This window comes from Microtus pennsylvanicus, chromosome 5, assembly GCF_037038515.1.
Source record: "Microtus pennsylvanicus isolate mMicPen1 chromosome 5, mMicPen1.hap1, whole genome shotgun sequence".
Taxonomy (NCBI): Eukaryota; Metazoa; Chordata; class Mammalia; order Rodentia; family Cricetidae; genus Microtus; species Microtus pennsylvanicus.
In genome coordinates, this window is record NC_134583.1 from 55,875,924 (window position 1) to 55,902,490 (window position 26,567).

Here is a 26,567-nt window from a genome sequence, read left to right on the forward strand (position 1 = left end):
AGCCTGAATCTGAAGAAGGGACAGATCTGCCTGGCAGTCTGGACACCTTAGTGACTCAAATGGGGACTGTGTGGGACACCATGTACTGTGCAACAGCGGCCCCTGGTGGACAAAAGCTCCACCCGCAGCCCTGTCAGACAGCCTGTTCCGGGAACTGCTGTGGTTTCTGAGCTCTGGGCCCCAGAACCAGCTGTTAGGACCAGAAGAGATATCCTGTTACATATATGGGGGTGGTGTCTAAAACTCAAGACAACCAATGTTTTTTACTGGGATATCATCCTCCAGGTGAAAGATGCAGACAGATCTTGACTATATCCTAAACCCCATCCCCGAGGCTTCCCAGGATCTTTGCGTCGTTTACGGTTGATTTACCAATCATGTGTGATAGAGGGATTACACACCACAGTGCACACGTGGAGGTCAAAGGACAATTTTTCAGAACTAATTCTTTCTTTTTTTCCACCATGTGGGTTGAGGGACTGAGCCCAGATTGTCAGGCTTGGCAGCTGGCTCTGCTCTGTGCCTTTTGGGCACAGAAGCACTTCTGTCTCCCAAGGGACTACTGAGCATGCTCCCTGCCCTTTGGCAGGCAGGACTGGAGATACTGTCCAGCTACACTTGTGATTTTGCACCCATCTGAGCTCATTTGAGGCAGAATTGGGATGGAGGTCTTCCGCATACTTCTAGTACAGATACTATTGCTCCCTGGCAGAGTGCACCATTGTGCAGGGTCTCTGCTTCTGCTGGGCCATCTTAACTGACTTTTGTCATCTCTGCGTGTTGGCTTCAAGTTCAGAACCAGCTCTGACCGCCTTCCTAACAGCTCTCTTGCCTCTTTGGTGTTCATAACCCAGAGCCCTGCCTGGGCTTCCCCACCAATGGACACTATCCTGCTAGCTGCTTTGGTTTGTCAAAGAAATGGCTTGCATATACAGATGCGTAGGAAAATGATGATTAGACGTAACTGTTGCTAATGGGAAGATATAGAGGTTGTGTGTGTGTGTATCTGTGTGTCTGTGTGTTCTGTGTGTATGGTTTGTGCCAGATTCTTCTCTGTCCTGGGCTCCAATTCCTGCGTCTCTGAGCAGATGTAGGCGGCTAGTGAGCCAGGATGAGTAGCCCGAGGAAGGAAAGACTGACAGCGGTTGAGAGTGGCAGCTTCCTGGGTAGAGGCTGCCACACTGGGGCTAGCAGTGAGGCCCCGTCTCTTGGCTACTGGTTTGCTAATGAAACAAGTCATCGGCCAATACCGATGAGAACGTTTACTGGTAGCATATGGAGCATGAAGGGATTTAGTGAGACACAGTGGGATGAGGAAAACTAACAAGTGTTGAGCTCTCTCAGCTGGGATTCTGGTACCCTGGGTGTGTGAGGCGATGTCCCCGAAGAAGACTCCAGAACAGACCTTGCAGCCTTCTATCCCATGCCCTACTTTTGAATGTTCCTTTCCTCCTCTTTACGTGTGGTGACAAGAGGTAAGGGGGTGCAGGTCTGTGGGTAAAACGTTAATCAGTGTTCACTTCCTCCTTAGAATCCAAAGGATTCAGAGAGGAAAAAAAAACGTAGGAATCTGGGTGTGAATCAGCTGGGATTCTGGTACCCTGGGTGTGTGAGGTGATGTCCCCAGAGAAGACTCCAGAACAGACCTTGCAGCCTTCTATCCCATGCCCTACTTTTGAATGTTCCTTTCCTCCTCTTTACGTGTGGTGACCAGAGGTAAGGGGATGCAGGTCTGTAGGTAAAACGTTAATCAGTGTTCACTTCCTCCTTAGAATCCCAAGGATTCAGAGAGGAAAGAAAACACATAGGAATCTGGGTGTGACTATAATGCTGGTGCTGGGGTAAAGAGATCTGTGCCCTAGGGGATGGATGTCACAAAAGAGGACCTGACTTTGTGTAGAGGAGATGCTTTGGTTACCAATGCTAGGCTCCCATTTGGCTTCTGAGTGGGGAAGTGCTATTGGGAAGGGGACAGGAGCCATGAGCCTTCTGGCAGCAAAAGGACATAGGAGACTGGGAGCATTCGTGCAGAAGGGAGTGGAACTGGACCGAGAAAATGCCCTCCCTGAGATATTCTGGTACTGACGGTATAGAAGGGACAGCAGGCATCCCTTAAATTATGGGTCAGCAGTCAACATCTGTTGTTCCCCGAGAGCAAGTGGTGGGCTTGCTGGTCACCCACAGAGATGAGGAGAGATGGGGAAAGGGAAGGGCTGTGAGAAAGAAGAGGGGGCTCTCAGGTGAAAAGAGACAAGGAGACAGAAAGCCCCTGGGGATGACAAATGCATACAGTCTCCAAAGAGGGGCCTCTCCCTAGAGGACTTCAGAAGTGCAGATCAAGTTGCTTGTAGATGCATGAGGCACTCCCCTGCCTCTGACTTACTCAGGCACACACTCATCTTTTATGATGAGTTTAAACTTTGTTTTTCTGATGAGTAATGATTCCGAGCTCTTTTTCATATCCCTGCTATCCATTTGGTTGTCTCCATTTTGGGCGAAACGTCAGCCTGAGATGTTTTCTCATTTAAAAATGTTCCGTCGTTTGTCTTGCCCTATTGATTTATAAATTTTAAAATGTATTCCAGACACAAATCCCTTCTCAGATATAGATAGTAAGAAGAAATGTTGTCAGCCTGAGGTTTGCTTTGTCATTCTCTTAATGTTGTCATTTAATAAATAGAAATTCTTGATTTTGTTAAGGTCCAATTTAGTGATCTCTTTTATAGCGAGTGTTGCTTCTGTCCCTTTAAGAAATTCTTGTGTTCTCTAAAACTATGACAATATTCTCTTGTATTTTATTTGGGATTATCCTTGTTTTATTTCTGTTGCTGTAATAAAAAATATTTTGAAAAAAGCAGGTTAGGGGAGAAAGGTTTTATTTGAGTTCACAATCTTAGATTACAGTGTGTCACCGGGGGAGGAGGTGTCATGGCGGCCTAGCTGGAAGCAGCTGGTCACGTGGCATCTTCAGGTAAGAAGAGAGAGTAACAAATGAACACATTCTTCTTTGTTTGCTCTCAGTTAGCTTCCTCCTTTGTTGTACTACTCAGGAGTCCCTCTCTAGAGATGGGAGCCTCCCAGAATGGGCAAGGTCTTCCCAAATCAGTTAACAACCAGGACAAATCCCACAGATGTGCCCCACGGGCCAACCTGGTCTAGAGAGTTCCTCATTGAGACTCTGTTTCCAGATGTGGGGCTGTGTGTAGTTGGCAAAGTTACCATCACTGTTTTATTGTTCACAGTTTTGACTCGCTACTCATTTTACCTGGTGTCCAGCGTTTAGTTTTTCCCTCACACAGTTAGCCAGTTGAGCCAATACCATTTATTGAAAAGACTGTTCCTAAGTTGAGATATTTTCTTGTAAATAAAGTGATGGATACAGCCTATTTCTGGACTTCATTTTCCTGTTCTATTGGTCTTTGGGGGCCATTCTCATATTGATATAACAATGAGAACTCAATCTAATACAATTTGATATTGAGTTGCATACGCCTTTGTTCTTTGAACCTTTGTTCTTTAAAATTATATTGACAGTTCTTTGTATTCCTGTATTCATTTTATAACCAACTTGTTAGTGTCTATAATACTTCCTGATATTTTAATTAGGAGTTCTTTAAATTTCTCTATAAGCTTGACACCTCAAACAATTAGAGTGCTCTAGTCAATGAACACAACACATTTCTCTCCTTAGTATAGACTGTCATTAAGTACTTACCCCTTATACATCTTTTAAATATTTATCGCTATGTTTTACAGCAATGCAAGTGGTATTTTTAAATGAAGATATTTGAAATGTTGCTGCTAACACATAGAAAATACATGTTTGCTACTGTATCCAGCGGTTGTGCTAAATCTACTGACGCATTTTAGTAGAGCGTGGGCATGTCACGTTTGCTGCACATCAGCACACATGCAAAGGATGGTGCAAAGAGCAGCATGCTTTCTTCTTTTCAGTCACCGCGTCTTTTCTTGTGTGATCGCAAGGGCTAGCACAGCGTTAGATGGAAGTGCTGCTGCTGGATTCCTAGGTCTTGCCGCTGATTTTGAAGGAAGGCTGATGTGTCATTGACTATTTCACCGAGGAAGTGAAGTAAGAAAGCAGGCAGACTCTCCAAACTCTGAAGAGTTTGGAGAGTAAATTTTTCTTGTACTACAATTGTCCCTAGGACACTGGCGTTCAAACCAAGATGTCCATTAGACTTTCATGAAAAGTTTTTATTTTTTTTATTTTTTTAGTTTTTTGGTTTTTCGAGATAGGGTTTCTCTGTGGCTTTGGAGCCTGTCCTGGAACTAGCTCTGTAGACCAGGCTGGTCTCGAACTCACAGAGATCCGCCTACCTCTGCCTCCTGAATGCTGGGATTAAAGGCGTGCGCCACCATCGCCTGGCCCATGAAAAGTTTTTAAAGGACACTAAAGATTGACAATTAAAATCAAATTTCTAGTGGTTGAAATTCAGGTGCGCGTGTGCACACACACACACACACACACACACACAGAGAGAGAGAGAGAGAGAGAGAGAGAGAGAGAGAGAGAGAGAGAGAGAGAAGCAAAGTTTCGCTGTGTAGCTCTGACTGTCCTGGAACTCACTATGTAGACCAGCAGGCTGGCTTTGAACTCAGAGATCTACCTGCCTCCATCTACCGAGAACTGGGATTAAAGGCCTGCACAACCACACCTAGCTGGTGTTATAACTTTTTGTGCTTTCCCAGATGGTGGCACCTATCATCTGAGAATTGCCGACCTAAGCACTTTGGCTGCAGCCCAGATCCCAGCTGGGCCTCCATGGGATTTTACTGAAAATTCGGCATTTTCTCATCAGCACAGGGCTAGCGTCACTGACCCAAGGATCAGTCACCCCCAAGCCAAAAGTCTTCAGAACACCCATTGGAAATGTGCTTTAAAGAAAATCTACTAACAGAGAGATTATTTTCTAGTTATACTCCCAGGTGATTTAAGCCATCAAACCACAATTTCTCCCAATTCCCCTCTACTGTCTTTGCCTGTACATCTTCCTTCCTTGCCCTTACCGACTTTTGCCTGGAGGGGCCACACAGCCCTTTCTACCTACTCTTCCATTTTCTATTATGATGTCATGTTTATATTTATCCACTTGTGTTTGAAATGTCAGGAGATGCGATGTGGAGCCTGCTGGGGTAGATATGTTGGCTTAGGGGAGGGTGCTGTTATCTCTTGGATGTTTGCTTAGTTTCTGTGCCTTTTTACTAAGTTGTCACCTCTACCATTACTCTAAAGCAAGTTCATTCTTTCATAAGGGAGCCATGGACCACAGGCATTGACCTGCGTCTTGTCTCAGTCTGCTTCCTCCTTCAATGTCTGTTTCTGACCCACCAGAAGTTCTGCCTGGTCCTTGGCTTCCACTTATCCTTGTTTTTCTCTCCAGCCTCAATTAGATTTTCCCTCTGACTGATTATATGCTAGGAGAACTGGTCCATTCTTCTTGCAGCCAGGAACAGGTCTCCAGTGGTTTTGAAATTCTCTTTTGTCTTTTGTTTTCCTGTATGTCTTAGATATTTGAGTTGACAGAATCAAGAAGGAGAATATTAGCAGTCTTCAGAGCTGGGTGTGGTGGTGCCTGCCCGTCATTCCAACACTTGAGAGGCTGAGGAATGAGGATTGTAAGTTGAGGCAGAGGCTGGCATAGACTAGAGAGAGGGGAGAGGGAGGGGACAGAGAGAGAGGAAGAGGGGGGGAGAGAAAGAGAGGGAGGGAGACCCTGAAATTCTTTGTAATTTATCTCCATGGTCAAGTTTTCACTGCATTCACTTAAGCACCTCGATAGCTCCCCTGGCAGTCACCAAAAACTAAACACAGTGCAGAAGCAAAATGAATGCTCTAACAGGAAACAAAGATGGCTGACCAATACCAGCGATGGAACTTTATATACAGCCTTCGTTACTTCAATATTTGTATAATGGTCCTCTCTGACACTATTTTGGGGGGGCTCAATCAATGGGACAATGCTACTCATAAATTTGACATTGCTTTCTCACCTTTAGAGCCCCAGATGCATGAGTTCCATACCCCCAGCGAGAATCTCTGCATTTGTCAGTTCCCTCTGTGTTAGACACCAGGTCCATGAGTCTTGCTGTCCAGGTGATGCCCCAGCCAAACCAACTGCAACCACACGTACATAGCCACCAGCCAGGGACATTTGACTTCAGGCCAGGCCCATCCCACTCCGTGTCAGAGCTAATTATCTGTAAGTGCTCCCAACATCCGTTCCTTTAAGGATGTGAGAATACTTTGATTAGATGACTCTCTTGGCACCAACTTTATGACTAGGGATGGGAAATGGCAATTAGAAGTTGGAGACTCTCCTGAAGTGGAACCAGTATTTGAAGGCGCTGGCCTCAGGCAGGGCTACTCCTGGGCCTTTCGTAGGAGCAGGACTGCATGATCACCACTGATCTAACCTTTTTTCCAGTTTCTCTCTTTTTCTCAAAAGCCCAATGGAGGGCGGAACATAGCAAGGAACTCAGAACAAGGATCAGAGTTAACATGCTATGCTGTGTGGCCTGGGACACCTCCATGCGTCTCTGTTTCCTCATCATTCCTCCCGTACTGTAGCATGTTGTTGAATACTGGGCCTCAGCTGGGTTTCAAGAACTTAGAATCCAGTGCAGGGTTTACCCAGAGGGCGCCAAATAAGAGGAGGCTGTGCATGTGACTTGCACAGACCCTACCAGATAACTGCGTGCTGTAGTTGCGATCAGATAAGTGTGGTGTGGCAGCTGGGAGGACAGAGATGGCCTGTGAGGCAGGTGACTTGGCCTGGGTCTGAAATGGTAGCCAGGAGGGAAACGGGGACAACATTCCAACTTTAAGCAGCTCGGGTTGGAGGTGCTCATGGAATATCCAGGCCAATTGTTTTTTGAAATCAAATATAAAATGATCCAGTAGAAGTTTGAAAATATGGATGTGTATCTTGGTGACTCCTTGCTAAGGGATTCTAATTGCACACCTTAGCATTCCCAGTTAGTCATGGATGGTGCCCAGTTAAAAGTCCTGGTTCTGGATTGTGTGATCAGATGTTCACACAAGTGGGTCAGCTTGTGGACCTCCAGAACCTGCTATGGTCTGTATCTAAATGCCTCCTTGATGATGCTAGAAGCCTGGTTGCAAGCCTGTGGTACTTCTGGGAGGTGGTAGAACCCCGGAAGGTAAGGATTAATGGAAGGAAGCCAGGACGTTGGAACCCTGCTTCTTCACTTTCGTTACCAGTTGGCTGCCTTAATGTGAACAGGCCTCTTTGTAACATGCTCCCACCGTGGTGGTGGACTGCGCTGTCTTGATCCCAAAACAAAGAGGCCAAGCAATAAGGGCCATAAAACTACCAAAAACAGGAGCCCCAATAAACCTGACCCCCTGATGAGGTGATGTCCTCAAGGATTTTGTCACAGTGGAGGAAATGCAACCGACACATTACCCAGAGGGCTGAGCTTCTCACTTTTGTAGGCGCCTACAGAAAGAAACCTTGGAGGGAAGCCCTGGTAGGAGTCTCTGAGGCACAGGAAATTGAGGCGAGAGACTGCAGGCCTCAAGAGATCACTGCAAGCCGCCCCAGTTGGGCATAGGATGGAGCGATGGCTCCACCATGTGGCGGGCACTACTCATGCAGTCTCTCATTGAATAATGTCAATATTCTTTTCCAGTTGATATTTTAAATACCCATTTTGTAAGGAAAAGAAAAACTAAGGATATTGGCATTGATGCCCTAAATTTTAGGATAAAGTCTTAAAGAGGTAAGAACATTGTTTAGGCAGTAAGAGACAGTCAGTTTCAGATTACTAGGTCTGGCCCCAAGCCTGCACATTCTGTTATTCTAGGGATGGATGTAAGTGCTAAAAAGATCATAACCCAGTGGCTCGTGGCCCTGGGTGATGAGTCGTGCTGAGTTGGGCTGGGTTGAAGCTTGGAGTTGGTGGTGTGTATGAAGAAGAATTTGTGTGGCAGCCTGCTAGTGACAGGCTGGGGGAAAGCAACAGCCTCAGAACCAAGGGCCAAGGAAACCCGGTCCCTACAAAAAAACACCAAATAGAAAAACAAGCAAGACATACGAACAGGGCTCCCCAAATTACCAAACAAAAAAGCCCAAGTAAACCACACCAAAATAAAACCAAGATGATTAATCTTGCTATACATGAGTTAAAATACAGTTTTATGGTTCATCTTTATTAGCTTCTTTTCTGTTGCAGTGATAAAAAAAACACCATGGCTAAAGAAACTTAAAGAAAAGTATGTTTATTTTACAGTGCTACAGGGAGGGTCCATAGTGGTGGGCAAGGCATGGCAGCAGGTGGCCAGAATATGAAGCTGGCTGATGACGTTTTATCTACACACAGGAAGCAAAGAGAGGAGGAAGCGGGTGAGATTATAATCACTCAAAGCCCTTCCACGGTGATGTAACTCCTCCAGCAAGGCCACATCTCCTGAAAGTTCCATAACCACCCCAAACAGCGCCATCAACTAGAGATGAAGTGCCCACTAGGAACACTGCTCATCCAAACCATCAAATTACTAAAAACTATAAACAGAATATGAAAACCAGAGAAGGATATAACACTAAATATTTTTCTATAGTATCACTTGCTACAATAATATGACAAAGCAAATTAGCAGTATTGGTAGAGATGTGCCCTGGACATTCATATGTCAAGACTCTCAAGGAAACTGGCACATGCCCAGAAGATGTTTAGAAGAATCTTTGTAACATCACTGTTCAGGATAGCAAAGCCCAAAAGACATTCATTCAAGTGACCATCGTCGGGAGAATGCATACATGAATTGCAATAGATTGGCACAGCGAAAGTACATACAGCTGTGAAAACAGTTGAGCCACAGACACACATGACAGGAAGGAGTTTCATAAACACAGGGGTGCCTAGGGGAGAAAGAAAATCCTTTTCTAGACTATAGCACCATTTACATCACTTGTAAAACCCACAGAGCTTAGTTTATTAGGCAGAGATCTAATGCAAACAAGAACAGAAACAACACAGAACCCAGGGTGAGGTTTTTCAGTGGTTAGGTGATCAGAGAGAGGATGAAGAAGAGGCCTTAGCTTAATGTCATTTCTAAGATTTAGAATTTCTGAATATCTGGCATACATAGATCTTGCCATTGTTTTTCATTTAATTATTGGGATCCATTATAAACCATGTAACCTTTATACATTTACATAGTCTATGTATTCAAATGTAAACAAATAAGCTTATGTTCTATATTCTCTTACATGGGTGATATATTTTATGAGTGTATATATATGTGTGTGTGTATGCTACTATCTTTGTAATATTTTCTGTCATGTGATCTGTGTTGAAGGAATGATGTATTTAATGATTCAGAGGCAATCTGAAACATAGTCAACATATCAGAAGTCAAGACAATGGAGAACTGGTCGCTTAAATATCCAAGACCCTACAGGTCCTCTGAGAAACCCAGGAGCAGCAAGGGCATCAGATCTGCATCACCTGGGGCCAAAGATCTGGGGAACTGATGCTGAGTTGACTTCTGTCCAATGCTGTCCTTTCTGAGTCTTTGCTGATAGCCTCCTCCTTTTGACAATGTCATCATTCTACTTGCATAAATCTACACTGTATCCTCAAGTTTCAGGTCAAATATTAGTTCCTTGGGTTTGTTCCCCATCTCCCAAAAGCCCAACTCATGCCAGACATCAAGCATCTCAAACTGAACTATCTGTGGTCCCCATGCGTACAGGCAGGGGTCCAGATAGACATGGGATCCTATAATCCCTTCATTGTGTGCTCTTAATGCTGGAGCAGCATGAAAGTTCACTGTGGAGCTGTTGCCAAGCTGACTCTTGGCCTAACTATGAATATGGTAGGAGAGCTCTGGGAGGGGTACAGGGAGTCTCTTTCAAGTAACCCGCAGTTAATTAGATGCACCCATAATCCCACATGGAGAAACAATGTTCTTTAGCATTATAATATAATGAAGGTAGCAGAAGTACTTGAGCATGGGAACCCAGACTGAGCCATCTTCCCAAGCTGAATTGTGGGTGTGTTAAGTCAAGGGTGGCTTCCAGAAGATGTAGAGTTTCTTTTGGGAAATCACTCTACATGGTGGTTACCTGTGGTGAGAGTCACTTCCTCTGCCACAGGAGCACTCTCTCCTGGATCTGTGTTTCCACAGCCCAAGGCCTGGCACTTGGTCTGTGCTTATGCAAGCTGCAGACTTACTTAGTTCTGGCCTGGGGAGAGGGCTTCATATTCGGGTCCTGGGTTTCACTGGGTCCTGGGACCCTCAGCTCAGATTGGGCTGAGCATCAGGGCTGCACACTCATTTGAGTCCTGCTGGTGTTCCAACCGAGCCAGAGACCAGGGTAGCAGTGGAAGCTTCAGTCAAGACACGTATAAGGGCACTGGATCGATGAAGATATTTTCACTTTAGGGACCTCATGCTTCATAGCAACCCTCTTGATTGATGCTCGAAGGAGGAGAAGGAGCGTGAGCCAGTCAATCGAGAGCTTCCTTCCTGTTTCCAGGCCGGCAGCTGCCCTGTGGGCTCAAACGAGGTCCCTCTCCAAGGGCCTGTTAATAAAATACCTGGCTTGAGTCCAGGCCTGCCAGGGGCAGGCTGACTGCTGTTTGTTCCTTTTATTAGGCACATCCAGGTGGGGCTGACTGTGGACTATTCCCAGGGCTCTCGTTTCCACATTTGTCTCCTTTGAGCCTGAAACTGCCAATGGCCTTCGCAGCTAATGGGTCTTTCAGGTTCTGAGAGTCATTTAAGGGAGGTGCAGGACTGGAGGTTGGTGACTCACTGATCAAATGAAAGGTGAGCTCTGGGGGCCGCTGGAGCTAAAAGCAAGAAGTAAGGATGCAGAGACCAGAGGTTTACGTTAGTAGCAGATGTGGCGGGCTCAGCCAAGGCCTTTTCCTATTCTTCCCTGGCCCCTGCCACACCTCCAGCACTGGTCCTCAGCAGCTTAGCATCCTAGATCCGGGAGGACCTGCAGGAGCACCGATGGTCTATCTGTGGCAAGACTCGACTCCTTCTACCTAAAGGAGACCCTGATGGAGGGGGAGTTTTAAACTCAGATGTGACTTCCAAGGGGAAAGTTTAATATCCTTTTTAGAACCCAGGCATTGCAGAGCAGACTATTCAGTTTAAGTCCCAAACCCACGAATTTGAGAGTTAAGGATCTGCGGCAGGTGAGCAGTCTTTTCAAAGTTTTTCTTCCTGTGACCATGGGAAGGTTGCTGCAGTGATACAATGACATACACGGTCTACTAAGCATGGAACTTGGCACAGGAACACTATGGGCACTCTGAAAGTGTCTCCTATTACTGTGCCAAGAGCGGGTCTGGCTGGAGTGGGGCTGGGGAACAAGCCTTTTGCTGGCATGTATGTCCCATGAGACTTTTACTTCTCTGATTGGGCAGAGGTAGTAAGGTTTCCATGGAAGCGGCACTCCATGGAGGACAAGATGGTGGAGGACAAGTTGGGAAAGGAAAGCTCTGAGCTCAGCCTGCTGCAAAGGGTGAAGACAGGAGGAGGAACCCACCTTCTCGATCTTGTCTTCTTTATAAGGCTCTGCTGGTTTTACCATCTCTTGGCCTCCTATAACCTGATGCTGTATGAGGGATCAGGGTCAGGGATGTGAAGTCACACAGTGTGAAAGATGGAGCCTGGCTTGGAGCTCGGGGTCAGAAGATCACTAAGTAACCATTGTTTCTACTGCATTTTTCAGTGATACATGGCCAAGGTCAGTCCCTAGACACTTGGCTTACTGTCTGCTATCTAGAAAATCCGTGGAAGGTCACTTATTCTTCCTGGGCTCAAAGCAGAGGCACTTAAATGCCCAACTTTGGGTCATTCATCCTCAGCCTTTCTCTGGCTCCACAAGGGGTGTGGACTGTTCTCAGAAGTGAAATTTGAACTTGTAGGATGCTGGGAGTTGGCTCTGCCTCATTGCTGTCATAAGAAGAGGTACCATCCCTTTCAAGGTACACAAGGAAGTTTCTTCTTTCCATCTGCAGGTGGATGGTATCCTGTGCTTGGCCGACATCTTGACTGATGACAGCCACTCCGAAGCCACTCGAGCTGAGGCTGCAGCTGTGGTGGCCCAGGTTACCTCCCCGCATCTGTCCTTCACTCAGCACCTTACTAGCTTCCTGGAGAACATGGAGGAGATTGTGACAGCCCTCATCAGTGAGTTATCCTGGGTTGAGTGGAACCCTTGCGTGAGAGGGACTTGGCACAATTGTCTTCAAGAAGGGCCGGGAAGGACTTCCCACCTACTTCTCACCAAATTCACAATCGTCGAAGACAGTCACGCCAGTTGAAAGGTCACCATTAACGGATGAGGTGGTTTTGAGGGACCTTGTAGTCAAGAGTCTCCTATGGAAACACACGCAGCTCCTTCAGCATCAACTTGAACAGTAGTTATGGGTCACATGGCCTTTCAGAGGGAGTTCAGAGCAAATAGGTACTCAAAGTTTGACTTCAGTAGGTTTTGTTCCTAAAATTTCGGTCATTGCACCCAGGGACTGAAGCAGTACTAATTATCACAAATGATTTTCCAGAGAGAACTAGCTCTCCACAACTTGCTGCAGGAAATGTCACCATTTGGCTTTGCATCATGGAGCCATGAACATGTTAACTCTTCTTTGTTCCCCCTTTTAGACCTTTGCAGGCTTGGCGGGAGAGAGGTTTATGCTATCTAGAATATTCTCTTTCCCTAGCCTTTCCTTTTCAGAACTGCAGAAACTAGGACTAGTCTGGGTAACAATGCTCAGGAAGCTTGTTTGGAGAGCTCTGTTTCCCCCTCCATTCATAACTTGTTTCTCTATAGCATACCTTTGTCATCTCTATATCCGTCTTTATATTTTAAGATGAAAATTAATTAGGACTAATTCTTGGACTTGCCACACCAGGTCTAAGAATATCTGCAGTTGCTTGGATTTAGAAAAAGTGTAAGACCCTGGGATAGGAGTTGAAACAGCTGAGCTTGGGTTCTGGCTTTTCACCTATCCATCAACAAACAGCTACTGGCCAGCAACCCTGTGTGGGGTTGTGTGTGATTCTGCCACTCACGTACCATGACATCTTGTAAATTTCACTTGACAGCTTTCCTCCTATATGTGATGAGGGACTGCAACCCACTTCTCTAAAGGAGCCTTCTGGTTCTAGGATTTTACTGCCAGAAAGAACTTTGCATATGGGAGTATCAGCTATCTAGAGTTATTGTCAACCCTCATCAGGTCTCCTATGGGCCAGATTTGGAGAGATGGATGTGGGGACAGACATCTACATTGATCCAAAGTCAGTAAAACATGGAATCCATAGAAAACCCTGGCTGGAGGGAGCACAGGAAACCACAGAGTCCAGGCTTACTCTGTTTGAAAGGGTGAGACTCAAGAATTCTGTTAGGACCCACTATGCCAGGATTCTCACGCTCAAACTCCCACTAGGGCCTGGCAGGAAAGAAATGAGTTGGAGGGAGCTAGATGGAAGAAGAAAACAAGAGGCTCTTGAAGCTGAGGAACACATGCACAGACTAAGTGTGGACAGGCTTGGTGAAGCACAGTTGATTATGGCCTTGTGGGGAAGGCTAACACATTTTAAGATAAGAAATAAATGCCAAATTGTACAGAAGTCCTCCCAAATAATAAGCAAGGCAAAGTGTGTAGACCCAACAGCTTTTCACATTTGTTACCTGCCCATACCTGTTCCTTTGTCCAGACTGCATTTATCTGGACAAAGAGGAGGAGAAGCCTTTGTATTTCCCCCATCCCCATGAAGACGCACTGTCCAGCCCACCCTCAGAGTCAGCAGATGGGATATATCTTCTGGGCAGGATGCCAGAACTCTGTTCTTTGGTGGGAAACGGCCCTCTAATTTCTTGCCGTTCCCTGGAAACATTTAAAAATGAGTCACTGGTATCCTCAATTTAATCTTCCTAACACATCTCAGGTGACTCAGACTGTAGTTCAAATAAATGTGCAGCAAAATTAAAAGGCACTTAGATGGCTGTGCTAATAATCGATGTGTCAGCATCAGTGGCAAGTGCAGGAAAATGAGGGGTGGCATTTATACATAGGGACAATTCCAGCAGTAGAGTGGTCCCATACCAACGTCTGTATACAGAGAGGTGAGCTTGGAAGGAGTCAGTGGCCCCCAGTGATTCTCCCCAGTCAGGGATGAGGGGAGCATTGGCTATGAAGAGCTTTTAATTACTCGGCTAATCTGTGGTCCCAGCCCTGGATGATGAGATCTAGATGTTTGCTGGTCACATCTGGGCTGGTCTACAGGAAACAGAAAACCCCAGAGGCAGTAGGCATTACTGCCCAATAGAACTGATAGAACCTTTGTCTTTGGGGGCATCACAGAGAATGAGCCAAGTGGCTGAAAGAAGAGGCAATGTGAGGGATAGAAAGAACAGGGATTTGGGAAGCAGGCTAGCCTAGATGTTTTTTCCTCACTGGCTATAAGATCTTAGCAAATCACAACATCAGGTATTTAATTTTTGAGGCCACAACAAAACTGGATTACTGTAAAGATAAATGGCCGCACTTAAAGCAGCTCCTGGTCCACGGCAAATGCTTGAGAAACTGTACTTGTGACGGCTCCCATGAGACTCAGCCTCCATATCTGCACCTATCATTTTCTCCCTTGAGGATGGGCCAAAAGGAAGACCTCGGGTGATTGGCTGATACTCCTGTCCGTCCCACCTTAGGGGGGAACTAGAACAGCATCTGTGAAGATGCCGGCTGCTCTGTGGGAACCCTCAAGCATCAGGCCTAGCTCTTCTTTGTCTCTGAACTTCCTTCCTCTTCAGGAGATGTTCTCTGGAGTGTGTTCCTCCTTTCTTTGTCTCTGTAGAAGTGTTACACGAGGGACAGAGCTTGACTTGTCACATCCTGTGGTGACCCAAGTTAGAACTGAGACTTAGAAGCAAGGGCCATTGGGACAAACAGCACCATGGACAGAGCCTCTTGTGCCTCAAGCTGGGCATCTGTTGCAAGTTCTGTGAGGGCCAAGGAAACTGTGTTAGGTAGTGGAGGGATGGACACTCCTAAAGACTCACTTTCTATTGCCTTCTACAGAGAATAAGTATCACAAGGACAAGGGTTTAACCTGTTTGGTCCATCTTACCATCCCAAAAATTTAGGCGACTTGGGTTCACTCATTAAAATAATTGTGGGTGAGCAGGAGTCACACACAAGGGTTCGAATCCCAGCTCTGCTACCTATGCAGATGGCATAGTTCCCTCGATAGTGACTAATTTGTTCATCTCCAAAAAGAGTATCAAAACTCCTACCAAAATAGTCTCTCTCCCAGAGCTATTGTAGGGGCCAAGGGAGATCAGTCATGTGCAAACACTTGGCCTTGAACTGTTTCTTCCTTTTCACTATCCAGAATTGTGCCAAGAGGCCTCATCGGGGGAAGTCTTCTTACTGGCTTCTGCAGCCCTTGCCAACATCACCTTCTTTGACAAAATGGCCTGTGAGATGCTTCTGCAGTTGAATGCCATCCGTGTTCTCCTGGAAGCCTGCAGTGACAAACAGAGAGTGGACACACCTTATACTCGGGACCAGGTAAAAAGCCCAGGAAGGCCTAGACTTCCCACAAATAATCAGGGTGCGAGCAGGAAGAGATCATGTTCACATAGGCCTAGCTGTTTGCCTGATTGACTGGCTTCTGATGCCCAGTGCCTATTGTAATTCTAGGTGTTAGTCATGGGCTCATGGCTGGAGTGTCTACCCCATGTTGGCCTCCATTGTGTGTCTCCTTTAGCTAGATGCCTCCCCCGAACCTCTCTCCCACATGGCATGATATTGAGCATCTTCACCTTCAAGTGCCCTACGCTAGGCTTACTCTGCTCATGTCAGATGAGATCCAGTAGGGACACAATACGAACAAGGCCTTTGAAGACAGATAATATGGATTCAGCAGATCTTTGCAGTAAATAATCATGCTACTTTGGGCAATTCATTCTTTCTTCATTTGTAAAATGTGTATCTCTAACGACAGAGTCGACGAAGGAATCGGATGGACTAGTGAACACAGACTCTTAGTGTAGATCAGGACAAAGATGCTGTAAAGTGAGCAGATGCCCCATTGGGGCTAACGCTGTGCACAGCACTGAGTGAGAAGCTGCTGAGTGTAGCCTCCTTGTGTGTATCATGTGATGTTGCTTCCAGCATGAATGGCCCATGACTTGGCAGCCCCCCTCATGAGGTCTCACAGAGGGTACCTCATAGGAGTGAGAATGTGGTTAAACAGCAGGCAAAGGGACAATCTCCCTGCATCTGGGTTCAGGGGGAATTTTTTTTATTCCCCTGTCTGAGCTGAGCCCATCTCCCACTGTCCTCAGGATGGCTTTGCCTTCTGCCCTGGCTCTGAGCAGCCACTTAGCTAGAGAGAGCAAATCCATTAAAGAAACAAATGGCTCTCTTTGCTATGGCAGAGGGAGGATTAAGGTGATCAGAGGGCTCTCTGCAATGAAGACAAAGAAGATGAATTGGGCTCTGAAGTGCTCACCGCCCCCTGAAATACTTAAGAAATTAAATGCCCTGTGAGGTTTCCGGTAATGAGCAGGCCAGTGACGCCAATGCTGTGCAAAGCCTCCTAGTCTTGGCTATGTATGTACTCAGTGAACCTCTGTTTGGACAGTGAGAAGTCCTCCATCATCTAGGCAAGCCAAGTCCACTTCATTTGTCAAGCAGAATCCTCACTGGCAAAATCCACTCTGTCTACGCTCGCCCTTGGATAAAGACCCCAGAGTACAGTCTTGGGTTTCCATCTACTTCTGCTCATCTTGAAGAAGAGAGCACAGGTCATACCTGGATATCAGGCATCAAAAAGATGGTCCTAGGCTGGGGGGGGGAGTGCAGTTTGTGGAATGTTTGGCCACCATCCACAAAGCCTTGAATTTGACTGCCACAACTGGGCACAGTGGTACATGCCTGTAGTTCCAACCCTTGGGAAGTAGAGGCAAGAGGATCGAAAGTTCAAGGTCACCTACTTAGAGGGGTTGAAGCCAACCTGAGACCCCATCTTTAAAAAGAAAATAAATAAAGGAAAAGATAACCCTGTTCAACTGGTAGTTTTCATGGTCCTTTGATTTCACACCCATGGGGTATTGTATAGAGGCTAATCACAGACACAACAGGGTAGGGAAGGGCAGCCTCTAAGGCCTTGTGCAAGCAGTGTCCTTGGCCTCTGAAGTGGATGGAGGGTACTGAAAATAGAAATGCCACCAGCTTTCTGTGAGCTGCCTTCACCGAGGCAGTGTGCTGCCTACACTTCCAGACATTCGTAGTCTGTTTGGCAGTTTAGAATGAACGGATTTTGTAGCATTTCTGGAACTTCAGTGTCAACACTCCTTACCAGGAATCCATCTATCAGAAATGCAAATTACAAAATGCCAATTGTAATAGTGACTTGTGTCTCAAAAGCCCTCGGTGGTTTATAAATCTCTGCCATGGGTATAACTAACAGAAACAGCACACGTTTAGGTGCACTTGTGTTCAGATCCTGTCTCTGTTGGTTCCTAACTGTGTGACCTCGGACCAAGCTCTTAAGCTCTTAAGCCACAATTTTCTCATCTGTGTAATGGAGATAATAACAGATCTTCTCTCTTCCAGCCTTCATGTGATTAAATGGGACGGTATTTTAAAGCATTTAGAACCAAATTGGGTACTCAGTAGTGACTGGGGTAGGTAAATGTAGTAGGATAGATTGAAATGGGTCTAGATGGAGATGTCCAATTTAGGGTAGGAATGGAGCTAGGAAATACAGTTAATGCAGTGGGGAGTATTGTACGGTGTGATGTAATAGGTGACATGTATGGCTTCAGGTTATGTGTGAACGCATGCAAGGTGTGTGGGTGTGGGGGGTGGGTGGGTGTGTGTAAGGTGAAAAGTACTATAAACTGGGAGATTGTTCAGTTGGGAAAATGCTTGCTGCACAAGTATGAGAACCTGATTCAAATGTGTAGAACCCACAGAAAAGCTGGGCAAAGGAGCATACACCTGCAGTTTTGGTTCTGGAAGGAGGAGACAAGTGAGTCCATGGAGCATACTGGCTCCATCCTAGCTGAGCTGACAAGTCCTAGGTTCAGAGCAAGGGCAATTCAATATATATAGGTGGAGAATGATTGCTCTCTGGCTTGTACATACATACATACATGAGCATGTATGTCATAGGAGAGAGAGGAAGAAGAGGATGAAGACGATGATTCCAGAGCCATGATTGATATTGTTGGATAGCTTCAGTTTGAAGAGTAATGGTAATTTCAGTTTTGTGAACATTGGCTTTTTTGTCTGAATCCCTGGGTGACATGGAAGTACCCATGACTCAGCATTAGCTGTACACTAGGTGTTCTGTGTCATACGGTCTGTCAGGCGAGACCACTTGTCTCTGTTGTGTGTTCTGGGCATACTTCACTTGTCTTCCATGCACTGCAGTCTCCAGGGCTATCCTCCAGCACAGCAGGTGAGGAGGGATGCTGTGGAGTCAGGGTGTGGTCAACGTGACTGCTGAGAGTTCTAAGAGGTTATACATCCTGGACCAAGTCTTCATGTCTGCCTGCAAGCCAGGATTTCCAGACCACCTGCTCTAGGGGAGCCCAAGAAAACTACTTTCTCTGTGTGTACTGCTGTCAGAAAACTTGACCAACCCACTTCTTACCAATCAGAAACGTTTATTTTTGAATTAGTGACATTGGAGAGCACCTGCTGATCTGGGGTAATTTGCTATCTACTTCAATTTTCCCAAGGCCTTTGTATGTCAAATGAAAGGCGATTTTAGAATGCCATAGAAGGCACTGGTTGTTTTCCAGCTGGGAAGGGCTCAGCCTTAGTCTCCCATCGCTGTGGTAAAACACCATGACTGAGGCAACCCATAAAAGAAAGAGTTTCCTCAGGGCTTACGGTTTCAGAGGGCTGGAGTCCATGCCTTTCAAGGCTGAGAACGTGGTAGCAGGCAGGCAGGCATGGTGCTGGAGCAGTAGCCAAGAGCTCACATCTGATCCATAAGCATGAGGCAGAGCTCAGCCCCTTCATGTGGCTGTTGTCACATTGCTAGTGTTCCTTGAATCAATTGTTCAAGGTCTGGGGCCTTTTAACCTGGGCCTTTCTCAACTTGCCAGTTGGATGCTGGAGTTCAAACTCTGGCAGCCCTAAACTATCTGCCCAGCACAGGTGAGAGAGAAGGTCCATGTCAAACATATTACAGTTCATCTGATTCTCCCCCGGAGCCCCCAGAATTAATATGTGTGTGTGTGTGTGCGCGCGCGCCCGCACGTGCACGCGCATCTCAATCAAATATGATCTGTTTAGAACTTCAGACCTCCAGCATGGCAAGTTAATAAAATTGTTTTAAGTTACTACGTTTGCAGTAATCTGTTATAGCAGCAATAGGAAATATATACTCTTTCATTAACCAAGGCGCAGAAGGTCGGGTACCATTTCTAGAGTCATGAGGATAGCAAGAGACAGAGTCAGGATCTGAGCTTACATTACCTATCATGTAGGGATTTCTTGAGGCCAAATGTCCTCTATGCTCACCAGGTAACTATAGAAGGGTCAGGAAAAACAGGTCTTAATTATTTTACACCAGTTGAATAAACCTGGGCCAGGAGAAACCGTGGACCTGACTCCCGCATTCCATATCCTGACAGCATTGCCAGCTTGCCTCCAGCCGGGTAAAACTGCAGTGGTGGGAGCTAACTACTAGGTGAAAACATTGGCATCTTGCCCCTCTCTATCATGGTGCATACAAGTAGGTTTCAAAAGGGAGACTCCAAGCAGGGCATAATTGGCATTTATTCAAATTGTGCTTAATTGATTACTTCATCTGCACCTCAGAAAACCACATGGGGTACAGGCTCTGTAAGGAGGAAGTAATTTTCATTAACAGGATCTAAATTAGTCTAACACAAAGACCTACCTGGTGCCTCTGACTCCGCTAATGATTGCCATATAATGAAGCCGTTGCCGCAGACAAAGGTTTTATTTTACTTCCTCCCTTCCCCATTCCTTCTCTTCCTTCCTTCCTTCTTTTTTTTTCATGAATGTACAGGTCAAGAAAGAGTCTGCATTCAGAAATGCCTGTCTGGTGATGGGTGGAGCAAGGCAGCCTCTGTGTGGTGAGATCAGGCTGTGCCCTGCTCTTATTATCAGCCCAGAGACAGCCAGATGCACTGAAGCTGACAGACTTGATCCCTTACGTCTTTTTATGACTGTGCATTTCGTGGCTCTTGGGGAACCTTCCACTTGAGGGCTGGATCTATAACCTATCTTTTCTCTCTACCTTCTTCCACTGAGCCCATAAATACTTCCGATTCTGAAACAGAACATTCAATATATACTCACCACTCCTCTCACGAAACCCTGGGCATTGCAGTTGATTTCAGAACAAGGTTTTGGAGGTGTTTCCCTGCCTCCCCCCAGCATCTCACTGCAGTCACAACTTAATCCAGCCCCTGACCAAGTCTTGGTGGAGAGAAGATGATGCATAGAGATACTGTCTCCATAGTCAACGTGTATTGAGAGGGAGGCGGAGGTGGATATTCTATTATTATGACACCTTTTCCTTTCTGTTTAAGGCGGCTTTTAGATGGTTTATTATGGAGAGTGATATGCTAACACAAGCCAGCTAAAATCCAGCAGGTGCTCTTTCTCGGCAAACGCTGTTGTTCTGTCCACGCTCAGGACCAAAGCCTCCTGTACTGCCCTCTGCACACTACCCTTCACCGTCTCAGAGGCAGAAGCACAGCTCCTGCCTAGACCACCCCACCAGCACGCGAGAAGCTGTCTGGGGAGTGGCTCACATCTGGGAGAAATACTTTTTTAGCTTACTATTAATTTCAATCACCATCTGTGCATACTCTCTGCTTCTGGAGAGACAGGCACATTTTCCCTGTGTGGTTTCTTTTAGAAACAGCATGACAGGCATCTCTGCTCATAGTGCCCATCCTTAACTTCTTTTAATTTCTTATTTTTTATACCATTTATAGTTTGGGTCTCTTGCTGGATATTCCTTAATCCATTTTTGTGATATGAGATCTCTTTATCTTGCTGTGGGAGACGGGTGTGCTAAAACCTAAGAAACTGCAACCAATCCTGGATGTTCATCGAATGTCAGCATCCGATCATTAATGGCAAAGTCCTCTCGTGTGATCTGTCATTGAGGCTTGAATACCATAGACGTGTAAAGTGTGGCTAAGTTAATCTTCTCACCAGAATCTACCTTTTGTACATGCTCTCTGCCTAGAGCTCACGTTGAAGGGCAGCGTCAGGACATTGACACAGGTGAACCCAGTCAAAGGCGGATCAAAGAGTCAGGAGATCAAGCCAGAATGGAAGGGATCAAGGGGCCTGAAACCTGCCAATTTTGCCTAAATTTTAGGGGTTAGGCTAAAAGGGTTCCTGCACTCAAATGACTGGGCCTCAGCTTCATCCAGTGTGAGGCTGTTGTCTACTGGGTGCTCCAGACAATCATCCCAGAGCCACCCACCGATTAATGGGCGTTAGTCACTGGGACTTACATCTGGGTGGCAGGAGCCCATGAGAATAGAAGACAATACCATGGAAAGATGGACAGGAGCCAGACCGAAGGGAAACTGTGCAGCCCCCAGCTGACCTGCCTTCATTGAGTACCATGGAAAATGTATATGTCTATTTCATAGCTTCTCAATTTCATTTTCCAGATTGTGACCATCTTGGCAAACATGTCTGTGCTGGAGCAGTGTGCCTCTGACATCATTCAGGAGAATGGTATGTCTGGGCATGCCCTGTGGACCATCAGAGTATAAGGTGTCACATGCCCTTGAGCTTGTATAAATCCTATGTGCAGATATATATATATATATATATATATATATATTATATGTATGTATGTATATATATACATATATATATATGGACATACATTTCTATGTCTATATGAGCATGTACATATACAAATACACAAATGTGGCACACATGAACATACACAGAGAGAGAGAGAATTCTGTGTATATCTTGGTCAAAAGTAAAATGCTTATTTGCCTTTCTTGGCAAATAAGTTCTAGTGGAAGATAGAAAATAGAAAAGATAATGCCAGGTTGTAATAGTAACATGAGGACAAAAAAAAAAAAACTAGTAAGGGAGGTAAGGTTGTCCCAAAGTGGGGAGGTGTTGCTTTGTTCCCGCCTTATTGCATCCATGGAAAGCTGGTGTGCAGGAAAAGGAGTGAGGGAGGGGAGGAGGAGAGGACATCTGGGCTGCCCCCACACCCTCCATGGGAATCTCCCTTTCGACTGGCCCTCTGTTCTACCTTATGTGTCCACGGTCAAGGAGAGCTGGAACTGGGCTTGTCTGCCTGAAGGCTGATGCCAGCAGTCTCTGTCAAAAGACAAGGTGGCCGCCTTGCAGCTGGGAGCAGAGCTGGGTGGCTAGGGTTTCCTGTGACGGAGGAATAAGGGGGCAATTAGCAAGCTGTTGGAGACCTGAGACACTAATGAGAGTGAGCAGGGAGCCTGGGTACCTCTGCTCTCCTAAATCCCTTCCCCCAGGCTGCCCTGCTATCTTAACAAACATGCACTTCCCTGTTCCCCACGACTAATTGAAACACACCATTTTGTGTTAATTTCATGTGATTGAGCTAATAATGAGAAACTGTGCTGAGCCAGCTGAGGCCAAGAGGAGAGGCTGCGTGGTGTCACTTGTACGTCCTCCTTCGGCACTTGGAGTCTTGGCTGAAGTGGCCGCTGACAGCAGGCTGCCACTTGCCTGTGCCTTTGAGGTTGGGATAGCTGCCATCTGGAGACCACTCTGGGGCTTACGAAGTGGTGTTGACTCTCTCACTGAGTCCACACTGATGGAAACCTACCTTGGCCTGGCATCGAGCTAGGCAGTGAGGACAGGGCGTTTAATGAGCTCCCAGTTTTGTCCTCAAGGTTCTTTCTGTGCAGAATGAGGGCCTTCCCTGGCTGAAGTGTGGTGTATAAAATAACATAGCCACAGAGGGCGGCAGGGGGGTATCAGAGCATGAATGAATGCAGGAGCCATACTTGGTGGGCTGCAATCATGGCTGTTATTCGTGAACAGTGTGGCCCCTCTCTTTTCCCTCTGAAAAGTGGGAACAGTGATGCCTGCTCTCAGGGATGTGTGAGGATAACCAGGAAGAGTGTCCACATAGTGTCTGGCCCAGGGTGAGCTCTGAACCAGGCCTAGCATCTCTTCCAATGGCAGTCTCATGGGATTTCACAGAGAGAGTTTGAGGAAGGCAGTATTTGTAAGTGCAGAACAGGATTTGGGGGATCCAAATGGTAGTGACTTACCCAGAGGCCACTAGAACCCAGAAGACTCCTGGGTCTCAATAAGGAAAACCCTGTTAGGTAGTCTGGGCTCTGAGAACCCATTGCTAAGTCATAGGCTGTAAATACAGATGCCTGCAGGATCCAGACAGTGAAATAGATGAGGTGGATAAGGATTAGCTTGATCTTATTAGTAATAGTAAGCTTAAGTCAGGTGTGGAGGCACATGCCCCAAATTACTGATTCAGGAGGCTACAGTGGGAGGATTGGAGGTCCAGGCCAGCCTCAGCTACATAGTCAGTTCCAGGCCATCCTGACAGACATAGCACATCCCTGTCTTAATTCAAAAGCAAAAATAGAAATTAACAAGAATAATAAGCTTCTGGCCATACAGAAATGTGTGTGGGAGTCACTGCTGCCAATTCAGAAGATAAATGTTAGAAATCAGAAATCTAGATTTGTATGGAATTCATCAACTTTCATACAACTTAATTCTTGAAGCAACAAAATAAAGTAATGCATATCTTTAGATTATGTCTAGTTTAAGTTCCCAGCTGGAACAGCTGATCAGGGCTAAGATTGTGGAGGGTCAGGGAAGCTCATACAGAAGGTGGGTTTCTGCTGTAAGCCTGTAGGATGGGAGATATTAGAGGCAAAGGGGCATTTCCCTCAGAAAGGGTGGGCAAAGGCAGGCGAGTGGCATGGATGTGGGTATTCTTTATAGAACACTCAGGAGACAGATCTGGTTTGGGGAGGAGACAGGAGGCTCCTGCGTGAACTAGATGCAGCCTCAATCTGGGACTCCCATTGCGAATCCGTTTGCTCTGCTGCTTCTCCAGCCTACAATTAAGACACCTCCTGCCACAGGACTCAGCACCTGTGACCTGTCTCAGATGCAGCCCTATCAGAGGTGACAAGGTTATGGGCCCAGTTTTCCAAGCTCCACCCAGCACCCCTATGTGATATGTGCTCTGGACAACAGGCTTACCCTGCTCTGGACATCAAAGTAGAATTACCATGGCTATGCCCATGAGACCATTGTGAAGTCTGAGGGAACTGAGCATTTACTGTGCACATAACACAGTGTAAGACTAGAATCAGACACATCCCTCTAGATGAGAAGAAAGAGGTGGTCATATCTGTCTCCCACCTCTGTTTGAGACTATACCTTTGCTTTTGCTTGTGCTCTGCTTCCATCTGTCCAGTCAGCCCCCCTCGCTCTATGTTGGGAGCAAGTCTAAGCTATCCAAATTGCTTGCTGTTTCATGGCCAGGTGTCCAGCTCATCATGGGCATGCTGTCCGAGAAGCCAAGGTCTGGGACTCCTGCTGAAGTGGCAGCCTGTGAAAGGGTACAGCAGAAAGCTGCGGTGACTCTCGCCCGCCTCTGCCGAGACCCAGATGTGGCCCAGGAGGCCGTGCGGCTCAGCTGTAAGTGATGCTGGCTGTGGTTGGAATGGGATGGGGAGCTTGGGGTAGAAGTAGCTGTGGTTTCATGGTGGTGTCAGTGGGCCGCATATTAGGACTCACTGGGGTGAAGCCCACTCTTCCGTGTGGTGGGAAATGCAGGGGTAGAAACCGTGGGTGTAGCTCTAGTCTAGATTGTAACAAGAGATAAAGCTGGCCAGAGTATTGATGCACCTGCAGACTCCTTGTCGTTCAGAACCCGATTATTTCTTTCACACCCATTTACTCATTTATTCACTTAGTTTTAGCTCATTTTCCATTCGTTTGTTTATTCATGCAGCGATTCATTGATTCTGTTATCTAAGTAGTGATACTCGCTTGCTCACCAGCAGAGGATCCATTATTTCTCTCTGTGGTTGTTAGTTTCCTATTTGCTTAAAACTTCCAGAACCTCCATTCTATGCTAAGCTCTGACGCAGTGATTCTCAAGGTGTGGGTCATGACCCCTTTGGGGGTCAAATGACCCTTTCCCAGGAGCTGGCTAAGACCACCTGAAAACACAGATATTTACACTACGGTTCATAGTAGTAGCAAATTACAGTTATGAAGTAGCAATGAAAATAATTTTGTGGTTGGGGGTCACCACAACATGAGAAGCTGTGCTAAAGGATCGCAGCACTGGGAAGGTTGAGAACCACTGCTGTACAGGACGACAGTGCCAGCCCCGAGCACAGGGTGGCGACAGATAAAGTGATCTGCACGTGAGAACCTTGAGAGTAGGCTCAAAGTACATCTGGCAGGCAGCGTAGGCCTGCTGAGCCGGTGGTTTGAAGAAGGTTTTTAGGCAGGGCATGTATCTTCTTTGGCTTGTGACAGCATTTTCCCAATAAATCCTCAGGAAATGTTAATGGGGTCTACAGTTTTTTATAATTTTAGCTAAAGTCTATTTTCTGACTGACATAGCCAGTTGGAGGAATACACAGTTGTGAGGCCCCAGTGCACAGGTGCGAATGTTAAATATTGTGTCGGTAAAATTGGAAGTACATACTCCCAAGTCCTTGCTCAGAGAAACGGAAAACACGCCTGTACCATTTACCAAAGATGAGCCCAGCCCAGCGCTCTGCCACTTGTGGGTTTGGCTCGGACGCTCTACTTTTCTTGCCCTTGAGCGGAAAGTGGGAATTCTCCTGAAAGTGTTCCTTCAGGTGGGTTCAGCTGCCCCTCTGCAGACTGGCACTAACATGTACCATGGGTGAAACTGGCCAGCGCCCCTCGGTCAGCCTGGCCTGGCTTCTCTAAGCCAGTTGTGACGCTCTCCTTGTGTCTTGTGCAGGTATGTCCCGCCTGATTGAGCTCTGCAGATCGCCCTCTGAGCGGAACAGCAGCGACGCTGTGCTCGTGGCCTGCCTGGTGAGTTCTCAGCTGCCCTCCACTTCCCCCAAAGCTCTCAGGAAGGTAGACTGAGGTCAGGGCAGCTGGTTCGGCCACAGTTGGATATGCCTTGATCTTTCTCCAGGCTTTGGGTTTCAAATTAAGATGGCAATGTTGATGTTTTCTATTACTATTAGTTGATAAAAGTGTGATGAAGCTCAAGGAAAATATGAGGAGAGAGAAGCTGCTCCCCACCCAATCCCCACATCCCCAGTGACCTTTTAGGTCTAGGGACTCACAAGGGCCTGTTAAAACTGGAGAGGTGGTCTGGAGGGCTGTTGAGTGGTAGGGTTGATGTCATGGAGCCCCCAGAACACGGGGACCAGGAAATAGACAGCCATCTGTCCAAAGTGAGCAGATTATGAGGAAAGTCTCCTTTTCCTCCCGGGGGAAACTCTGCGGGGCCCTCTTGCCGACTAGGTGCACTGTCTGCTGTG

The 26,567-nt window shown here is 46.5% G+C and overlaps 1 protein-coding gene across 2 annotated transcripts in view; it reads left to right on the forward strand.

Moving 5' to 3' along the window:
* Insc (INSC spindle orientation adaptor protein) overlaps positions 1-26,567 on the forward strand; it is a 114,907-nt gene that overhangs the window by 82,163 nt on the left and 6,177 nt on the right. For both annotated transcript variants that reach the window (XM_075974833.1, XM_075974834.1), the window contains exons 8-12: positions 12,025-12,196; positions 15,407-15,585; positions 21,705-21,771; positions 24,568-24,723; positions 26,033-26,109. In XM_075974833.1, coding sequence (XP_075830948.1) covers positions 12,025-12,196; positions 15,407-15,585; positions 21,705-21,771; positions 24,568-24,723; positions 26,033-26,109 — 651 coding nt within the window. The remainder of the gene's footprint in view (positions 1-12,024; positions 12,197-15,406; positions 15,586-21,704; positions 21,772-24,567; positions 24,724-26,032; positions 26,110-26,567) is intronic.